At 40.7% G+C, this 20,202-nt stretch overlaps 1 protein-coding gene across 1 annotated transcript in view; it reads left to right on the top strand.

Annotated features, from left to right (window-relative positions):
- The window catches only part of LOC145397668 (son of sevenless homolog 2-like), a 214,460-nt gene that overhangs the window by 35,295 nt on the left and 158,963 nt on the right, over positions 1–20,202 (top strand). The window contains exons 11-18 of the mRNA XM_080270708.1: positions 1,354–1,475; positions 3,235–3,307; positions 5,667–5,784; positions 9,382–9,538; positions 14,148–14,255; positions 14,584–14,744; positions 17,226–17,382; positions 20,030–20,161. Coding sequence (XP_080126834.1) covers positions 1,354–1,475; positions 3,235–3,307; positions 5,667–5,784; positions 9,382–9,538; positions 14,148–14,255; positions 14,584–14,744; positions 17,226–17,382; positions 20,030–20,161 — 1,028 coding nt within the window. The remainder of the gene's footprint in view (positions 1–1,353; positions 1,476–3,234; positions 3,308–5,666; positions 5,785–9,381; positions 9,539–14,147; positions 14,256–14,583; positions 14,745–17,225; positions 17,383–20,029; positions 20,162–20,202) is intronic.

The raw sequence follows: 20,202 nt of genomic DNA, 5'->3' as shown, positions 1-20,202 counted from the left end.
GCATTTCAAGCCTGGAGAATCATGACTCACCTCACAGACATAACCTTCTGTATGTAAGCATTTATTACCTGTCTGGTAAAATGAATTTCTTTGATAATTATCAGATGAAACAAAGAAGAATGGCATCCTAGTTCTATAAATTTCTCCTTTTGTGCGAGTTGTGTGGCTGCCTTCATTGATGATGTGTCACAACATCTCTGTGCTGTTGTGGAAGTATTTACTGCTGAGTAGTTGACTGCAGTGAAATTGATGTGATTTAATGATCCACCTCAATTTGTACCATATCTTTTAAATGATAGCCATATTTTTAGGCCTTGTAACATCCCCAGCCATGTTGTAATATTGTATGCAGTTGTGATGCTTATGCATAGCAATTTTCAGTTGTTTCAAGATGGCTGCCATGACCTTTGCCATAGTGGCATAGGGTGTCCTCTCATTGGAGTGTCAGACTCTGGATTAGTTCAGTTTGAGATGCTAAGTCACGAAGCATGTAATAGATTGGAGGTCATTGGTAGAAGCAAAAACAGACTAAGAGTTCCTCTCATGCTGCCATAGGGAATAGGAGGGAAAAGTGTTCGAAGTGTTTAAATAAATAAATGAATTCTGCATTCCCTTTCTAATAAGGGAGGTATGAAAAAAAAAGGCAGTTATTAACATTTCAATAAGAACAGTGAAAGAAGGTGGGAGAAGGTGAATGGATTTGGCAATTGAGAAAGTGACTTGTGTAGTTGGTGAGGCTAGGGAATGGACCGGATTGAATTCATTGTTGGATGAATTAAGAAGAGGAGGAGATGACAAAGGTTTGGCACCCTCCCCCTGCTTTTTTTTTTTTTTTTTTTTAACTGGTAGTTGCAGGGGGAAAAAAAAAAAAAAAAAGGCAGATGTAGAACCTTTGAGGTGGAGCCAGGATTCTTAGGGTTTAATTGATTTATGAATGATTGTTATGTTTATGAGATGGAGTCAGGATTCTTGGGGCATAATGAGCAAGTCACACTTAATTGGGCCTGCATTTTTTCTTTTTTCTTTCTCCAGGACCCTACCTTACCCCAGTCTTGAAAGTGAAAGGAGGATGGGATGATGATATAAATGATCATGCGGCTCATTTGACTGGGCATGTTACTGATAGTTCTCCTACATTGTACGTTGTTCCCTGTCTCTTGGTTCTGTGGACGTCCTTAGGTGGGGATAACGAAGTCAAGATGATGGTGAATGATGACTAGATTTTTTGTTATTTCTGTGATAGTGTTTCTTTATTTATTGATAGGACAGTATGGTTTTTTTTATAAGCTTTATGTAATTACTGCGAGTGTACTTATAAATAACTATATATCTCCACTGTCTTTCTGGCTACAGAGGGAGACTTAATGAAACTGGGTGCAACGGGTAAAAAGTTGACGGAGCGGCATGTGTTCCTGTTTGATGGTCTCATCGTCCTCTGCAAGAGCAACAACAGAAGATCCTCAGTTACTGGCCAGGTCAGTCACTACATCATTACATGTCCTTGTTATAAGCAGCTTTTTATTGATTTATTTATTTAAATATTTATGTATATTATAGAGACTGTGAGACTGTTGTGTGACATGAAAGTGAAAAGGCAAGAGTAAGAGCAGTGGAGATGAGACTGCTGAGGATTGTATGTCAAGTACTGGGAATGGGTAGGATGTGGAATAATATGATTCGTGAAAGATGCAGAGTGAGGAAGTCTGTGGACACCAGAATCAGAAAGAGTGTTCTGAGATGGTATGGTCATGTGGAGAGAATGGGTGACAACAGAGCGGTGAAAAGGGTATATCTGAGTGAATTTGAAGGAGGGAGGAGGCGAGGTAGGCCAAGAAGAAGGTGGAAGGATATGGTGGATGAGCGTGTGAGGAAGAGAGGTATGGAAGTTGGTGAGGCCAAGGGACTGACAAGAGATTGAGCTGGCTGGATGAATTTTTTGGGAAGTGCTTGACCAGGGATTTGGCATCTTTTTTTAATGTGACAGTGTTTAGATTGGCTCTGTCAGATAGGTATATGTGAAGCTACAGAAAATGATGAAATTTTTTTTGGCCTATCAGATGGAGCCAGGATTTTGAGGGCTTGAATGATGAGTGAATGGAAGTGTGGCCCATTGGACTGGGGAAACTATGGCCGTCTGGATAGTGCCACTCCTCACCCTGCCGTAGGGTGGGAAAAGAGGTCCAGATGATGATGATTATGAAATTTGTACAGAAAAAATGACTACAGTACTAAAGTTCCATTGCAACCATATAGCTAATTTTCCAGTTTCTCACAATTTACTGTAGCAGTTGTATAGAGGAAGTTTTGATGTTGGAAGACATCTATGACATGTATATATATGATGACTGCTGACAGCTATTAATGTGTTTGTGGACTAGGATGTCATAGTCCAGCCTGAGAAATGCATGTGTCAGTGATATTCCTCCTCCTCCTCCTTCCTTGACTGCTGCCTACCTTAAAAGTAGCAGGCAAGGCTGCCGCACCAGCCATGAACATCCACACTGTGCAATGTGCAATTTCCACGTTATATCTACAGACGCCCCATTAACTCAGTGTACCCGTACATAATGTCATGCTGTAGTTATTTATTTGATCACACTCTCTTTCAGGTTATTCAAACTGGTAGCTTATAGATAAAGTATTATAGAGTGTAACTTTTCCTTTCCTATGAAATTTCCGTGTCAGTTTTCCCATGATGCATGGTGGTTCTTCTCACTTTTTCCTGGAGGGTTTGGAGGCAGGGGGAGCCTTCTTGCTTTACTATCTTTATCCTTCAACATGTAGTATTAGATCTTGTAATCATAGTCTACTCTGTCACAAACAGCCCTAAAGGACCTGTTGCTGTTTGCTTTCCTCCTCCTCCTCCTCGCGTTTCAGCTTCATGAAAAAAAAATTAAGATATTGAAAATGGCCAGCACTGTGGGTCAAACAGCCTCCCAAACCCTTGGCACTGGGGGCCAAAAAGCCAACGAAGGCTGTGGCACGAAACGGGTTAAAAGATGTAGATGAATGTGAAATGTAGAGCATCAAGAGATAAATTTGGGATGACATCTTAAGAAAAAAAAAAAAAAAAATGCTTAGGATGTAAAAGAGATCACTGCCAGAGATTGTGTAGTGTGGGAGAGCTACAGTTAGGTGAGAGAGAGAGAGAGAGAGAGTGTTATTATACATTATTGCTGTAAGGAAGTTGGATAACAGTTTAAATATACTTATATAAACATTATTAATTTTCAGATTGGGGAATACAGATTTAAGGAGAAATTCCTAATGAGAATGATAGAAATCTTAGACAAAGATGACACAGAAGGTAAGTTACTTGAGTATTTTTTGTCTAATTTCTAACATGTCATGCTGTTGATGTCTCTCACATTAACCACACTTGTTGGTATCCTAGAGGATGTAGAAGGAACCATGTTAATTACAATAGTTCTTTCACCTTAACTTGGCTCATATTTTTTACTGTTTATAGGTCACTTCATCTAGCTCAGTGGTAGAAAAAGACATTGCTGTTGCCCAGCATCCCATCCTTAGCACTATTTTTTTATGACTAGGACCATATTCTAATGTTAAGATGTTACAGTGCAGTATGGAAGATTGAGAGATGGCGCTTTCAGGCCAAGTTAAAGTGAACAGAGAGTAGTTATAATCCAAGTATTATGTATCCAGTTAGCCTCTTTAATACTGGTATATGTTCATCTGGTCACACACTTTTCTTTTTCCAGTTCCATAAATTCTTGTCATGTATACTTGCTTCATTTGCTGTCTGTCTCAGCCCATACCAGAAATCACCCCATTCATTACCGACCACTTGTTTTGATAAATGCTTTTCCATCTGTGTCATTAGTCTTCATTTGCTTTTTTTACAGCACATTACAGACTAATTCTGTGATGAATTATTTATTCTGTAATTGCTCTTCTTTTATTTAAATGCACATTTGCAGTTTTCTTCCACTGTCTGGATGAAACTTTTCTTATCTAGGCCTTTTATGTTTTCCACATATAGCATAGATTTTTTTAATTTTGAAAATTTTTGATTTTTTGGATCTTCAGATGCAACTGCTAACCACAGGTTCGGTTCGAATCCCGGCTGGGGCAGGGAACAGTTTAAGGATTTGAATTTCATAACAGCAGACTTTCCTGGTCTACCAGATGACCCGCCGACATGTCGTAAAAATACCCCCGCTAATACCAATACACCAGTCCTGTATGAGACAGCCCTAGCATGTATTCAATATTGACAGTGGGTGTTAGCGCCGAAGTGGTGACATGTAGAGAGGTGTGTGGTATGTAGGAGGACTACTGGGCCTTGAGAGCAGGCTATGAAGCCTATGCCCAGAGTCGGACACATAAAAAAAAAAAAAAAAAAAAAAAAAAAATGTGCTTCACTTCTGTCATTGTTGCATTCATAGTATCATTTTCTTGCTATGTGCACCTGAGTCCATCATATAATAACTGTACTCTCTTAAAACATGGTTCTAATTTTCTGATTGTCCTGTTGCTATATTACCATGCTAGCTCATTGCAAAAAGATATTTCTGTAAGTCCTTGTTTAAGTTTCCTCTTTCAATGTTAGTTTTTGCAGTTAAGTCATGTCTTCTTAATATCTGGTGTTGACATTCCATCACTGTTATCTTTGAAACAGATATGCCAGTTTCTCTTGATTCACATAGGATAATTGTATTTAGGATCAACAGTCCTTTATTGGTACTTTATTTATTTATTTACCTTCTTATTTACCTTACTGATCCGATCTTGAACTGTAATGCAGTTCACATCACAAAAATTACCTCCCAGAGTTGCATGATGACGTGATTCCCCCCCTCCCCCCATCGCCATGTCCCCTTTTTTCGATACGGGCTAAGGAGGTGTCCATGGGTAGAGGACTTTGGTTTTGGAGCCTGTAGCTTTTTATGACTGAATGCCCTTCTTGATGTCTACCAATGACTCTTGGGTGGACTCGAACCTCCAACCCTCTGGTCAGAGTGTTCTAACCCACTGAGCCACGGCTGCTACAACCAGCTAAGTGACAGGAGAACGCTACCTCTCCTGGCAAGGCAGCTTACCTGGGCACGGCTGACAACTCTTCGGTCTCGAGTCAGGCACTCTACCACTGAGCCGCGATACCCCCATGGATATACAGGAAAGAAATTGGAACTCGCGTAGTCGAGTCCGAGACCGCTTCTTACTACTCCATCTTGTCTCCTACAAAACACTCATCTTCCCCCAATATACAAAACAGGTACCTCTGAATACGTTCAGAGCCTCCAGAATCACATCCTGAAGTTGTGTTTTGACATGTATCACATCATGGAACCTGGAAAAAGTGAACTTGAATGAAAAAGTTGCTAAAATGCCAGTCTGACCTCCCCCAGCATGGAGGACATTGTGCACAGACTCACCTGCTGGAACTTACTGCTGTGTGCACAAGGATTAACCTCTTATCTGTGTGTAGCCAAACCCCTTTGAATTACTTGAGTCATTCTGCCCTTCATTAGTTTGCCTTCTCGCCAACTCACACTTCTCCACCTCATCCCTCAGTCTCATCCCATCTCCCTCCCCCATTCGTCCTCCACCTCAATCTTTCATTCTTCATTCTGTCCACATGGTAAATCATTATATATCATTTGTGTCCTTACACTTACATCTGTGTATTTTTGTGTCTTCAGAAGTGAAATATGCATTTGAGATCAGACCACGTGACCAGCCCAGTGTGGTGTTGATGGCCAAGTCACTGGAGGAAAAGAATTCTTGGATGGCTGCCCTCGTCATGCTCAACACTCGCAGGTAAGCATCATCTCACTCAGATTTTGGAGATTTAGTTTATATCCAAGGGGTGGCTAGGGTTTATTGCTCATGTAATGCTACTCAGGAATGAGTGAGGCTGGACACACTCATCTTAAATGTCAGAACCAACTTGCCTAGTCCTGGGCTCTTATGCTCCTCATGGGGCAACACAGGATTGGATGGTAAATGAATGAATGAATGTTTAACCCCAGATTTTAGAATTACAGTATTATAGCTGACATAAAAAAAGTCCTGTCGCCCTCCAAAAAAGTCCTGTCGCCCTCCTGCTTCGCTCTCCATCGGATTAGAAAATCAGTGCGTTGATTTGGCAGTAACCAACATTAATGGCAGTAGATCAGTGTCATCAGTGTGGGTTGCTGCAGGTTCACCACACTGATCTTCAGAGTCCATGGAAAGAGAAGTAGGAAAAGTGATATTACTTTTGTTACTGACTGTACGGTGGTGGGATAGGTAGCTACATTATCATCATCATCATCATCATCATCATCCATCGTCATCAGCCATCATCATCAGTAGCAAAGCAGCAGCATTCCAACTCCTGTTCCCACCTAAAATTGGAGTGACAGGAAATGTATGGCTGGTATTTATATTTCACTTTTTTGTCACAGCATATGCCCTGAAGCTATGACACCGTTCTCAGTGCAAGTATTTCTCAAGTTTGTGTTTATTCTTTGTGGAAGGTGGGGGCACTCACCATCCACTCACTTGATGTACTGCTGCTTTGGGTGTCTACCCTTTCCTTTCTTCATTCTTTCCTCTTCCTTCAGCCCATGGGTAACTTGACACTGAGTGACAAGCCAAATGTTTTCCTGTAAACTAGGAAACCATTTACTACATTGGGTGAAACGGTAACCATATAACTAAATTATGGTGCCTGATGGTTTAGTGGGTAATTAAGGTGCTCCAGTCGGATTGAGTCTGTGTAGGTTTATATCCAAGGTGTTGTTGGGGTTTAGTGTTCACATAATGCCACTCAGGGATGATTGAGGCTGGTCACTCGTCTTAAATGTCAAGACCAACTTGCTTTGCCCCGGGTTTCTGCGCTCCTCATTGGGCGACATAGGACTGGATGATGGATGGATGTGTTTATTTCCGAAACTTTTAATCAGTTAAAGGAAGACCAATGATGTGCAATATAGTGCTCCACTGTAAAAATGCTTATTTATATGGCCTTTTGCTTATAGATTGGCAGAGAGTCAGATGATGGAGAAGTCTGCTATTTAGGAACAATATGAGAGCTGTCAGCATAACTGGATTTGTTAGTGGTAGATGGGGGCATTCACCATCCACTCTATGTAGTGCTGCTCTTGGGTGACTGCCCTTTCCTCTCTTCCTTCCATTTTTCCTTCCTTCCTCTTCTGTTATTCTTTCCTTCATTTTTTCCTCATCCTTCTGCCTACGGGTGACTCTACACAGAGTGTCAAGCCAAATGGTTTCCTGTACACCAGGAAACCATTTACAATGCTAGGTGGTAACCATATAACCAGGTTATGACATCTGGTGGTTTAGTGGGTAATTAAAGTGCTCCAATCAGATTGAGCCTGGAATGTCCAAGGGGTGGTTGGGGTTTATTGCTCACAGAATGCCACTCAGGGATGAGTGAGACTGGTCACTTTCATCTAAAATGTCAGGACCAACTTGCCAACCTCCCTGGGCTTGTTCGTTACAGGACTGTAGGTGCAATATTCAGAACCTGTACAATAAGGCCACAGATGATAATTAGTGTAGGATCCTGAAAGCCTTTGTAAGTGCATCACTGCAGCTGGGTAAAAGACAGTAATGCATAGCTAAACTGGTCACTGGCAGGAACTGAATACTGAAGACAGGAGGTTGCATAGAGTACATACACGACAGTACTAAAGCACTGTCAATATTTACACTTTCATTTTTAATCTGTGTTTCCTGGAGGGGTGTGATACACTCAGTGTATACATAGGAGAGGCTGTGTACAGCCACTGTAGTGTTGTTCATTGTTGATACTACTAGAATGGAAGCCACAGAGTACCCAGGGAGCAGTCATCAATGTATCAATTTATAGAGCAGCAAGATCAAGGGTAGTAAGACTTTCCTTTGGGTAGGTGCCATGCAGAGCCTAGTGGTCATGTCCGTAACACAAAATGTTGTCTGGACTTGACTAAAAATGATCGGAACATTTGTCTTGGCTATAGATATAATAATTGCACTGATATTGAAAGGCTGTGTCACTCATTTTTAAGGAATAGGAAGCTAAACATGTTGCAGTCCTGGTTTCACTGACTGGTGCTTGCACTTGGCATAGTAACATAGAGTTGCATATTTTGATGATTTGTTGCATTGATTCATTTGTTTATAAAGGCTCAGTATACTTGCTTGCATCAGCCTTGTTCAGTAATGGTGGCTCTTCTCAGCTTGTTCTCTAGCAGCCTCCCTATTCAATCCCTTATCCCCGAGATCACGCTTATGATCTCATCCCAGATCTCTTTTGTGCTGCCTCTCACAGCTCTACCCTCAACATTCACATCCCTCCATGCTTGTGCCAGATTGTACTTTGATATATGGCCTGTTTCAGTAGGAATGCCATTTGATACATCTTAATTTTTTTGCCTTTTGTTTGTGGATCTTAGTTAACCTCGTCTTATAGATGGGAATTAGAATTAGGATTAGGATGATGATGATGATGGTATTAGTTTTGCATTTGCATTGAATAAATTGTATAGAATTATTTATATTCATGCACACTGTATTGTTAGAAATTTGGTTGGCCCTAAGTTTCCATCTCGTGAATGCTGAGTTGGATTACAATAATACATAAACACTAGAATACACTTCTGGTTACAAAGAAGTTTTGTGGAAAGTATGTAGAGCCATATTGTTGTCTCTTTCTGCCATTGAGCTGAGGGAAATTACAGGTAGATGCAAAATGACAAAAATCTAGGACAAGTAGAGGTGGATGAACTATAGTAAGGTTTTCATGTACAAGACTTTATTATTGTATAACTGCTGTGATGCTGTGTTATTTGTAGTGGATGTGCCAAAGTTCAAGTACTAGATGGGTGGCTGCCTTTGACCCTGGGAGGTTCTGCCATGAGAATGAAGTGTGGTTACAAGCTTGCTAAGCAGACACAGTTATCACTCTGAGGCAGGAAACATTCAGCCACAAGTACAGTCTCTTGGTGATCTTTTTCCCGAGTGACTGTACACAAGTCCAGGTTGAGACTTCATATTGTTACAGTTCTGTTTACACATATCAAATATCTTTTTTTCCCAACAGCTTCCAGACACTGTTGTGAAGTAATCAGCTGGTTTTGGCACATGGTTTAGTTTCCAGTCCATAGAAAACAAAAGCTGTACCATGGCCAGCCTCAGTATGGGGAAGCATGGCTTAATTTTCATGTATGTATGTATGTATGTACAGTGTGTATAAATGTACAGTATGTATGTATGTATATATATATATATGTATGTGTGTAGGTGTGTATGTATATATGTATGTAGGTGTGTATGTATATATATGTATGTAGGTGTGTATGTATGTATGTGGGTATGTATGTATGAATGTATGTAAGACTAAAGTATGTTTTCCTCTCGTTATTTCAGTATGTTGGAGAGAACATTAGACAGCATACTACTGGACGAGGAGAAGCAGCACCCACTTAAGCTCCCTGATCCCTCTGTGTACTTGTTTGCTGTAGAGGACTCGGAGGAAAACATCATCATTGAAGAGAAGGAGAACTCAGGAACACCACTTATTAGGGTCAGTCCTGTTCAGTCCTTGCAGCTGCTGTTATTACTGTTTCTGTTTCGCCGCTGGAGAGGGACACCTGCATGTGGTGCCACTGATATAACTAGGTGGCTATGTTGCCTGGTATTGTATTACAGCTGCCCCCCAATTACTGGCACTTCCCTATCCCCCAGTAGGAGGTTGGTGGACTGCAGAAGGGCAGTTTAAGAGTTTAAGCCTGTAGTCCATAGGGTTCACATTTCAGATGAACCTAGGGCTACAATTACAAGGACTGCTACTACTGGTCATGTTATTTCAAAGACATTGTGTAAGTATGTATGGTGACCAGCAGTGGCAAAAAGGAAGGAAGGTCTTGGCTGGTTTCTCTCCTACATTTGTTTTGAAATTGTAGGCTGTGAACTCCAACAGTCAAGATTGCAAGATGAAGAACATTTTAAAGTATTATACATGTTTAGCTTCATATTGTACAGTCATGCTTCCATATTCATTATTTGATTGTTAATCTAGGCATTTGTACATACAGAATCCATGTATACAGAGCTCTTCAGCTTGCCACAATAAACCTCATATGCATAACAAAGTTCCAACTTACTCCCAACTTGCCTAACAAAAAATCCTTTATGACCCCAGCTAGGCTACAGATACGCCTGCTAAGGGGGTAGCCTGGTGTATAGAGGTAAAGCAGACAAACATGTAAGAGAAATATCAGAGATTAAATGGAATAAAAAAAGTTGGAAATAAGCACCAAAGGTATGCCACCTAAGGATATAGTGTACTGTATAGAAGTAAAGCAGACAAAAGACAGTGACATGAGAGAGATTGAAAGCAGTAAATAAATGGGAAAAGCAATGAGTAAAGTAAACTCTCAATTGTCCGGCCAAATTCAATCATCAAAATGCCGGATATTGCATAGTACCTCGCATCAATCCAACATCTGTGTCAAGCTGCATATCGTTTTACAATCCTTCTCAACCCTTTCTCCTAAGAACTTCCCTACGGTATTATCCACAAGTAAGAGATTAAAATCACGCATAAAATATAATAGGAAGAGACAACATCAAAGGATCAAAAACCGACATCACTATGAATGCATGGCCGCCACAAGCCAGTAGACTCACGAGCACTACTTTCTGCTTAGGGGTGCCACCCTCTTACTCCTGTATACCCAGGGAAGAGGGGAGGGGGATGGACGAAACGAGCTCCATCCACTTCTACCCCAGCTCCCAACCCTGCCACATACCTCTACCTCCACACCTGTCATTCTTGACTGGCAGTTACATCTCAAGCTGACTTCATACATAAAACACTAGTCACACTACTATTACACAAACATAAAACACTAGGACATGTAAAAATACTGTATATAATATAATTATCAACATACTGCAGCAATTAATTAATGCATTGTAACATTGAGACTAAAGCGATATCATAAACAGCCACCCCAGACCTCATGCATTGGGCTCCCTGTTTATTTTGTTCACACACACACACACACACACACACACACACACACACACACACACACACACACACACACACACACACACACACACACACACACACACACACACACACACAGTGCATGTGTGTGTGTGTGTGTGTGTGCGTGTGAACAAAATAAATAGCGAGCCCAGTGCATGAGGCCGGGGGTGGCCATTATTTACAATATATATTGTTTCAGTCTCAAAATTCGTTTGTTTGTTTTTGAAGACTCCAACATGCTTGCATGCGTTGGCCTTGGTCACCTAATGGTGGCTTTCCGTGCTGCTCGATCTCTGGCAGCTTCCCAGTTCAGTCCCTTATCCCTGAGGTCACACTGAGTGACCTTGTCCCAGGTCTTTTCTGGTCTGCCTCTCGCAACCCTACCCCTATCATTAACACTTCTAACTTTCTGCACCCAGTTATCATCTCCCATCCTCTGCACATGCCCAAACCATCTCAGTCTACCTCTTCTCATCACAGCACCAAGACCCTCCAGTTCCATCCTACCCCTCAACTCTTCCATCATAAACCTAGCCCTCCCAGGCCTCACACTTAGGGATGCACTGCAGATGCACCTAATCATTGTCATTTTTGTACGTTTGAGCCTGCAACTATTGTCTTCCTTTACTGCCCAAGTCTCACTACCATAACAGCATTACACTCCTAACACGTGCTGCATATAAGGATCCATTAGCATGGAAGGATAACCCTCTCATTGTCAGGAGAGGCAATAGCTCCATGAACTTCTTCAATCACTCCCAATCACTCCTCACTTAGCGACAGAGCTAGCTCCAGCCCCACCTCCAGAACATAACATGTCTTCCAAATAAAAAAACTCTTCCACACACTCAAGAGACTCATCAGCAAGTTCAGTCCTTTCATGCCTGACAATCTCCACCTGCTCTCCGTGACACACCACACACATGAAATCAGCATTATCTCACAGTCTACCTCTGATACCACCATATCTGTTATGTACCCACTTATCAGACACTGCACAAGATGAAATTACTTCCCACTCCTCTGTGGCAAATCGCACATGGCCACTCTCCCTCTTCTTTGACTACTGCCACCAGCCCTAGATACCATTACTTTTTTCTGCATTTAGTCTTAAGCCCTTGTACCCCATACCGTATCTCCACTTCCTAAATGTTTCGTCCGCCTCCCTTTCATTCTCTGCAATTAACACCAAATCATCACCATGCAACATCTCCCACGGGAGTCCAATTCTGAAGTCATGTGAGGGGGCTTCAAGTACTATGATAAACAACAAGGGGCTCAAAACTGACCCCTGGTGCACACCATCATTCACAGAAAACTCATCACTCAAATCTCCCTTCACTCATACCTGGGTACAAACATCCACATACATGGCCATACCACCCTAACCAGCCACTTCTTGATCTCAAGCTTTCTCATTGCCCACCATCTCTCAAGGACTCTGTCAAAGGCCTTTCCAAATCAACAAAAACAAAGCCTAGTTCCCTTTTCTTTCCTATATATTTTTCCAGAAGCTGCCAAGCAATGAATATGGCATCAGTGGTCCCTTTGCATGTTATAAACCCAAACTGCATCTCATCAATATTCACTCTTTCTCTAATCGTACCTTGTAGAACTCTCTCCATTACCTTCGTTATCAGGTCTAAAAGCTTTAAGCCCCTTTAATTTCTTCTTTCCAGGGCATCACCCTTCCCCTTGTACACATGTACAATTACACTCATCAGCCAATCACATGGGACAACACACTCATATATACTCGTATTTAACAGGTCATTGACTAACCTCACTCCTATATCTCCTGAGGCTTCCAACATTTCAGCAGTCAACCCAGACATATGTGTTGCCTTTCCCACTTACATCCTGCCTATTGCCCCGCTTAACGTTATAATGAATTAATTTCTTGCTGCAGCATGTTTATAATTATATACCTTTTACATGTCTTAGTGTTTTATCATTGTGTAGCAGTAGTGTGACCAAGAGTTTTAAGTATGAGGTCTGCTTGAGATGTAACTACCAGTTAAGAGTGACAGGTGAGGGGATTGGGTTGGGTAGGGGCATGGGGGAGGGTTGGGAGCTGGGGTAGAGGTGGGTGGAGCTCGTTTCATTCCCTCCTCACCTCTTCCTTGGGTATACAAGGGTAGGAAGGGAGCACTCTTGAACAGAAATTAGTGCATGTGGGTGTACAGACAGTATGGAACAGTAATACAGTACTTAATATAATAATCATCATGCTCACCTAGTTTTGCTACCGCCACAAAAGCCACAAACTCAGCCAACAGTCAGAACTACGGTACATTTCACAGTACTACAGCAATGAGCGAGGCACTGGGTGGAGGGCTATGGTTGGCTTGGCACATTGGATGGACTGCTCTGCAGTGCGTTTTGATTGGCTGGTGTGTGTTGCTTTGCTGCTGTGTCTGCTTGTGGGCCTATTGGGCCGTGTGTGAACCAAATGACATGGTACACATTAGTGCCGAAAAATTCAGAGTACCGCTGATTGCTTCCAGTTTCAGTGCAAGATATTGTTTTAACAGAGCCAAGCAAAAAGTGCCAGATAGTGGGTTGGGCCAGATATTGTGACAACGGATAATTGAGAGTTTTCCGTAAGTGGGAAATAAGCACTACTACTAAAGATGGTGCCCTAAGGGCACAGTCTACTGTAAAGAAGTAAAGCAGACATAAAGACTGACATTAAGAATATTTAAAGCAATCTCCCAGACAGTCATCCCTCCATTTTCCATGAGGACAGTGTTCATCAGTTGTTATAGTGGCCCTGCATACGGAATTTGTGCATAAGGAACCAGTGCTAATGGTGTGATAATACTGGTTTAGTATTATAAACATATTCCTGTAGGATTACCTCCTCATACATCTTTAAGCCAATTTGTTGAAGTCTGTCATTTGTATTTCTCCCTCGTGATTAGTATCATGCTATCCATTACATCTCTCTATCTATATACTGTACTGTACTATACCTTTGTGGGTATATGGGTTCAGTTAGCTCTCAGTCCATAGAAAATTTCAGATGTACCATGGGAAACCTCAGTGTGGGATTTCTTAAGAGGAAACATGATATTATTTTATATGATTTGCTTCTTGTACTATACTGTATATGCTAATTTTTAAAAATTTTCAGGGTGCCACGTTACCCAAGCTAGTGGAGCGGCTAACTTACCACATGTATGCTGACCCCATGTTTGTACGTACCTTCCTAACTACCTACAGAAGTTTCTGCACTCCCATGGTAAGTCCTTAGTAATTTATGTCAGTAACGTTTATTAAAATATATGCTAAACAGTGAATTAATGTATGCTAAGTAATGTGCTTGTTCCGGTTAGTTAGCTACTGTAGTTGCTCTCACGCATTAACACTGGTACAGTTAATTCTGTATTTAAACCAAATACCTTTGTACAAATCCAAGTACATGTATACAGTAGTATGAAATTAAGTACTGCAGTATGCATCATTTGACTTGATACTGCTGTAGTAATAGTGTAGAATCTAGCTTGTATTTATATAAAGATATAGTATAAGGCTCCCTGTAATGTTACTCTTCCCTGGTACTCTTGTAGGAGCTGCTAGATTTATTGATGCTGCGGTTTGACATCACTGAGCCTGAGTTTCCTGATGTGTGTGAGGAGGAATCCCAGGAAGTGAAGAACCAGCAGGTATCCATACACAGAGAGATACTGAAACGATTCCGCAAGGAGTACTCACAGCCTGTACAGTTTAGGTGAGTATGTAAATGAACTGTTGGCAAAAAATGTCCTGTTTCTGTTCTCGTTTTTCTCTCCATAGACTGAAAATTTTATCTTGTGAAGTAGAAGCAAACAGAACTAATGATAGCTGCAGTGTCTAGCCAGATCAAGTCACTGGTGCTGATTCCTGTACAAGATTGGATGATGGGTAGAAGTAACAGCAAAACACCTTAAAGACACTAATTTGAGGGGAAGGGTGTCCACCATAACACGATTGTTCTGGCTTGTCCCTCATATAGCAAATTTATAATATGGTACCAGAAAATAGTGGTTTGCTTGCATACCAGTTCACTTTTCAATACTGTATTTATAAGCTTAAAAAATGCTTTATTCAGTCAGCAACAAAGGAAGGGGTAACTATGCGAACACCAGTAAGGCTTTGGGCCCATATTTGGTACCTTGCTTAGGGCTGTGTTAACTCACTTGTTTGTCATAACAGAAATTAGCCTTAAAGGGATTTTACTGTATATTTTGTACTTGAAGGTTTGTATTTGTTACATAGGGATTTCTTAATAAATTTTTCTTTATTCTCTCTGACAAAGAGAGTTTGTTTTCAACCCCGTGTGTTTGTTAGTTTGTTTGTCTGTTAGCAGGGTTACTCAAAACTAAAGGAGAGATTTGGACCAAATTTGGTGGGTAGATAGCCTATGTCCCAGGGAACAGTCCTTTAACTTCTGGGACCGATCCGGATTGTATTACAGATTCTGGATGTGGGAAAAATTGTTTGTGAAACCCTAATCAGTGTTGAGAAAACCATTATGAAGAGTGGTTTGGAAATTACGTTGCCCTTGTCAGAGAGATGCACCCCACTGAGTGCCCCTCTGGTTCTGTTAGTTTCATTTTAATTATTTATTAGTTTGTTTGTACTATATTTGTTTTATTTATTGCTGTATTTATTACCCAAATTTCTTGAACACACTGCACATTTCACTTCTAGTTCAGAGGGTGTGGTAACTCTTGATTTACTTGCCTGAAGTATCACTTGCTGCCCTCGCCAGTGACTGAAACTGTGTTCATTTCCTTTCAAAGTACAGTGTACTTTTAAAGTAATCAGAATAATCCCTTTTGTTGTGTGTTTTCTTTGCCTTTTTATATTTATTTTTTTATTTATTTCCCGTCCACTCAATCGATGTAGTGCTGCTTTCGGGTGTCTTCCCTTTCCTCTCTTCCTTCCTTATTTACTTCCTTCCTCTTCTGTCTTTCTTTACTCCTTTCTTTCCTCATCCTTCTGCCTACAGGTTACACTCTCTCTTCTACCTTTCTTCATCCATCCATGCATCATCCAATCCTACGTTGCCCCGTGAGGAGTGTAGGAGCCCGGGGCTAGGTAGTTGGTCCTGACATTTAAGATGAGAGTGACCAACCTCACTCATCCCTGAGTGGCATTACGTGAGCAATAAACCCCAATCACCCCTTGGATATAAACCTTCACCGGCTCAATCCAATTGGAGCACAATAATTACCCACTAAACCACCAGGCACCAAAATTTGGTTATATGGTTACCACCCAGCATAGTAAATGGTTTCCTGGTGTACAGGAAACCATTTGGCTTGTCACTCAGTGTAGAGTCACCCACAGGCAGAAGGAAGAGGAAAGAATGAAGGAATGAAAGACAGAAGAGGGAGTGTAAAGTCACCCTCAGGCAGAAAGACGAGGAAATAATGAAGGAAAGACAGAAGAAGATTTCTTTCCTTCATTATTTCCTCTTCTTTCTGCCTTTGGGTGACTCTACACTGAATGACAAGCCAAATGGTTTCCTGTACACCAGGAAACCATTTACTATGTTGGGTGGTAACCATATAACCAGATTATGTCACCTGGTGGTTTAGTGGGTAATAATGGTGCTCCAGTTGGATTAAGCTGGTGAAGGTTTATATCCAAGGGTTGTTTGGGGTTCATTGCTCATGGTATGTCACTCAGGGATGAGTGAGGCTGGTCACTCTTATCTTAAATGTCAGGACCAACTTGCCTATCCCCAGGCTCCTACGCTTCTCATGGGTAGGATTGGATGTTGGATGGATGGAATATTTATTTATTTATTTTTTTTTTTCTCGACGCCTCTTGAGTTTTAGTATACAGAGACATGATTCCGACCACGTAAAATGTGATTTTCTCGTTGCAAAAGCTTGTTTACTCTGCAAAAATTGGATAAAATTATTATTGAAAAGTAATTTGGGTGCTTTGTATACAAACATAATCAGTTATTTAAAAACAGTAAGTATCTCTTAAATTAGTCAGAATATGTTGAGGCTGAAATACATTAATTGTCTTTTTCATTCCCTGATAATTTGAAAACTCTTGTAGCTGATAAATTGAATACTCTTGTAGCTGATAATTTGAATACTCTTGTAGCCTATTGTTTGTTCTTGCTCCTTGCTTTCACTGACAGATCAACTAATTTATTGCCCTTGATGACAACAAACTGATATGATCCTTGTACTATGTGTACTTACAGAGTTTTAAATGTATTACGGCACTGGGTGGACTACCACTTCTACGACTTTGAACGAGACAAGGCCTTACTGGATCGCCTCACCAGTTTCCTAGAAAATGTGAAGGGCAAGTCTATGAAAAAGTGGGTTGAGTCCATCACCAAGGTCATTGCCAGACGGGTAAGTAAACACTTATATGGGTACCAGTAATACAGTTTCATGGTACAGTATCGTTATACCTTAATGAGATTGTACTGTGCAGTGTATGTTCTAGTACAGTATGTTCTCATGAATAGTACTCATTTTTTATTTGTTTTAATAATCATAAATTGCATAGAAATTGCCATGGAAAGTTACATTGTTACCAGTAAAGCAGATATGTCAGTTTACTCTAATTAGCCAGACAGGTTATATGGAGAAAATTTTAAAATTCTAGATCACTTCTCTGACATAATGAATACTGCCTGTACAGGAAGTCCTCATTATCTGTTGCATTTTTTTTTTTTTATGTTGTTTTAAGCTATTAATTCCTTAGGAAAATATAGGAATATTTCCACATGTTTCATGGATACTAGTACCTATAAATCTCATTTGTCAGTTCCCCATTTTATGGCATTGACAAATAGTGTACACATGGTGGTGCTGTTACCCTCAATTGATTGAAGCATCTGCAGTGTCCACCCTGAAGCCAAACCTCCTTATATTTCCCTGAACCTTGTCATGATGAAGGATCCAGGTCCAACCCTGACAAGGCACTGTTTACCACAAGGGGATGCCAGTTTCCTATGTATGTACTGTACTGTACTGTGCTTGTTGGATGGCCCCACAGAAGCAGTTGCTTACCTATAGTTGATTGGTTGGTTTGCCAGACAGACTGGGGTTAGGTAACAGTAATAACACTAAAAGGTGTGGAAATGTTTGTGATATTTGATATCTCTGATATATAGGGAGGACTTGCTGTATCTGACTCTTTCTTGGGCCGTCACCATATGAAGAGTGACTTAAGCACAATTTGGCTAATACTGTAATTTGTGTTGAGAAGTGGAAGCTTAACTATAGGCAGATATTGTAATGACTTGTGGGATGGCAAATGGTATCATTATTAATCAAGCATCGATAGTGCACTGAGATTAATAGGCAACTTACTGGGTACACACCGGTCATTCTGTAGATTATTCATTGTAATTTTTAAAAACATGATGATACATTATTTCATCAACAGAAATAAGCACTGTATAATGTTGGTTTATTGTACAGTCAGGGACAAAAGTTCACCTAGTATTTCACCCCGTCTTATTTCTCAGTTGTCTCTGCTGGCCACTATTTCTTACTTGAGAGAGGCTTGGTATGTTTCTCTCTCTCTAGATATTCTCTTTGTTTTGGTGCATTGAGAGGCAAGTGATGGATGTACCCTAAATGTGAAGTAGATACAATGGAATATATATTTTTTTTTTCCTGACTATATTGTTCAGTTTTGCTGTGAGATTTATGTGTATAATATGTGCACCATTTTGTAAAACTGTACTGTGTGTCATAGATGTAATTCTTTAATACAGGGTTCATTTTCTTTCCATGCTATCCTCCTGTAATTTTGACAGAGAGCCATGAGGGTAAGGCAGTTTGGTTAGGTTTGTTTTGTGATAACATACTAACTCCTTCAGTCTGGTGATTTATTTACTTTTTTTTATAATTTTTTTATTACTTGCAACTCCCAGATGATGATATTGATTTCTGTAATGGCCTCACACAGTAAAAGAGTGAGAAATGAGCTCCTTTAACCCCTCCACTACAGCACATCTCTCTCAAACTGATTATCTTCATCTGGGGTCAGCAAGTATAAAACAAAAAAGACATTGTAGGTTGAGGGAGTAAAATAGACAGAAAAGTAGCATAGCTTATGAAGTAAGTACATTTTAATGTGTGGAAAGAACAATGAAAGTAAAAAGAAATTGTTGGAGTGTATACAAGAAAGGAATTTATATGAAGGAAAGAGTGAACTTACTGAGAGCAAGAAATGTGTAAACACATTATAGTAAATGGCAGACGCTGTGGAATGCCTAGCTGTGTAGCTCATCTCTGTTACCTAGGCCTGTGAGTCCATGGCAGGTTATTCATCCACTAGCCTGGGATACAAAGACACAGCATCAGTACATTACCACAGTAGCCCCCCTAAGTTGCCACCCTAGGAATTCATTTTAGTTACTGACACACACACTGCATGAACACCAAGTTGAGTGGTACCCAGCTGGCCACGCTAAGTTTCAGATTTAAACATTATCAAGCCTGTAGTTTTGTAGTGCCAGTAGTGTTAAACCCTTAGCCATTGTGTTGCCAAGTGGTCTGTCTGTCCTTCTTTAGCCAGATGCCATAATCCTGTATGGGGTGGCCATTTGACTTCGAGTTAGTTGTTTTACGAGGAGGGGCACTAACCCACCAGCAACCCACTTGTTGACGTGTAGGGAACGTATTTGGTTAGTTATATGGTTACCACTCAGTGTTGGAAATGATTTCCTGGCCTACAGGAAACCATTAGGCTTGTTACTCAGTGCGAAGCCACCTGAAAAGGAAAGGAGAGCAATAAAAAGTAACAGGAAAGGTGGGAGAAATTGGAAGAGAGGAGGGCAGACGCAGAAAAAGAATGACAAAGGTGAAGGAAGAAGTAGGCAGCACTGCATCTGGTGAATGGATGATGGTTGCCATCAAGTGGTGGTGGTATGAAATTCTTCTGTCATGATTATTTCCCAGACAGCTTTTTGTATTACTTATTACATACATATTACAGTAAGCATTATCTGTTTAAAATAATTTCTTTTAATTCTGATTTCAGTGTAATGAAGAACGGCGAGAAATTACCTTCAGCTTGAATCGGTCACCACCACAACCCAAGTGGTTCATTCCCATCGAGAAGAAGGACTGGGAGTTGATCCTTCCTTTAGGAGCTGGTGGGACTGAACCCAATGTGAGTACAATTCTCTACTGATTTATGCCATACCAAAATCT

Source organism: Coenobita brevimanus, chromosome 42 (genome assembly GCF_032717465.1).
Source record: "Coenobita brevimanus isolate Jiangsu-jjx chromosome 42, ASM3271746v2, whole genome shotgun sequence".
Lineage (NCBI taxonomy): Eukaryota > Metazoa > Arthropoda > Malacostraca > Decapoda > Coenobitidae > Coenobita > Coenobita brevimanus.
Note: the sequence above shows the minus strand (reverse complement) of the source record. Positions and strands in the feature narration are given on the sequence as shown.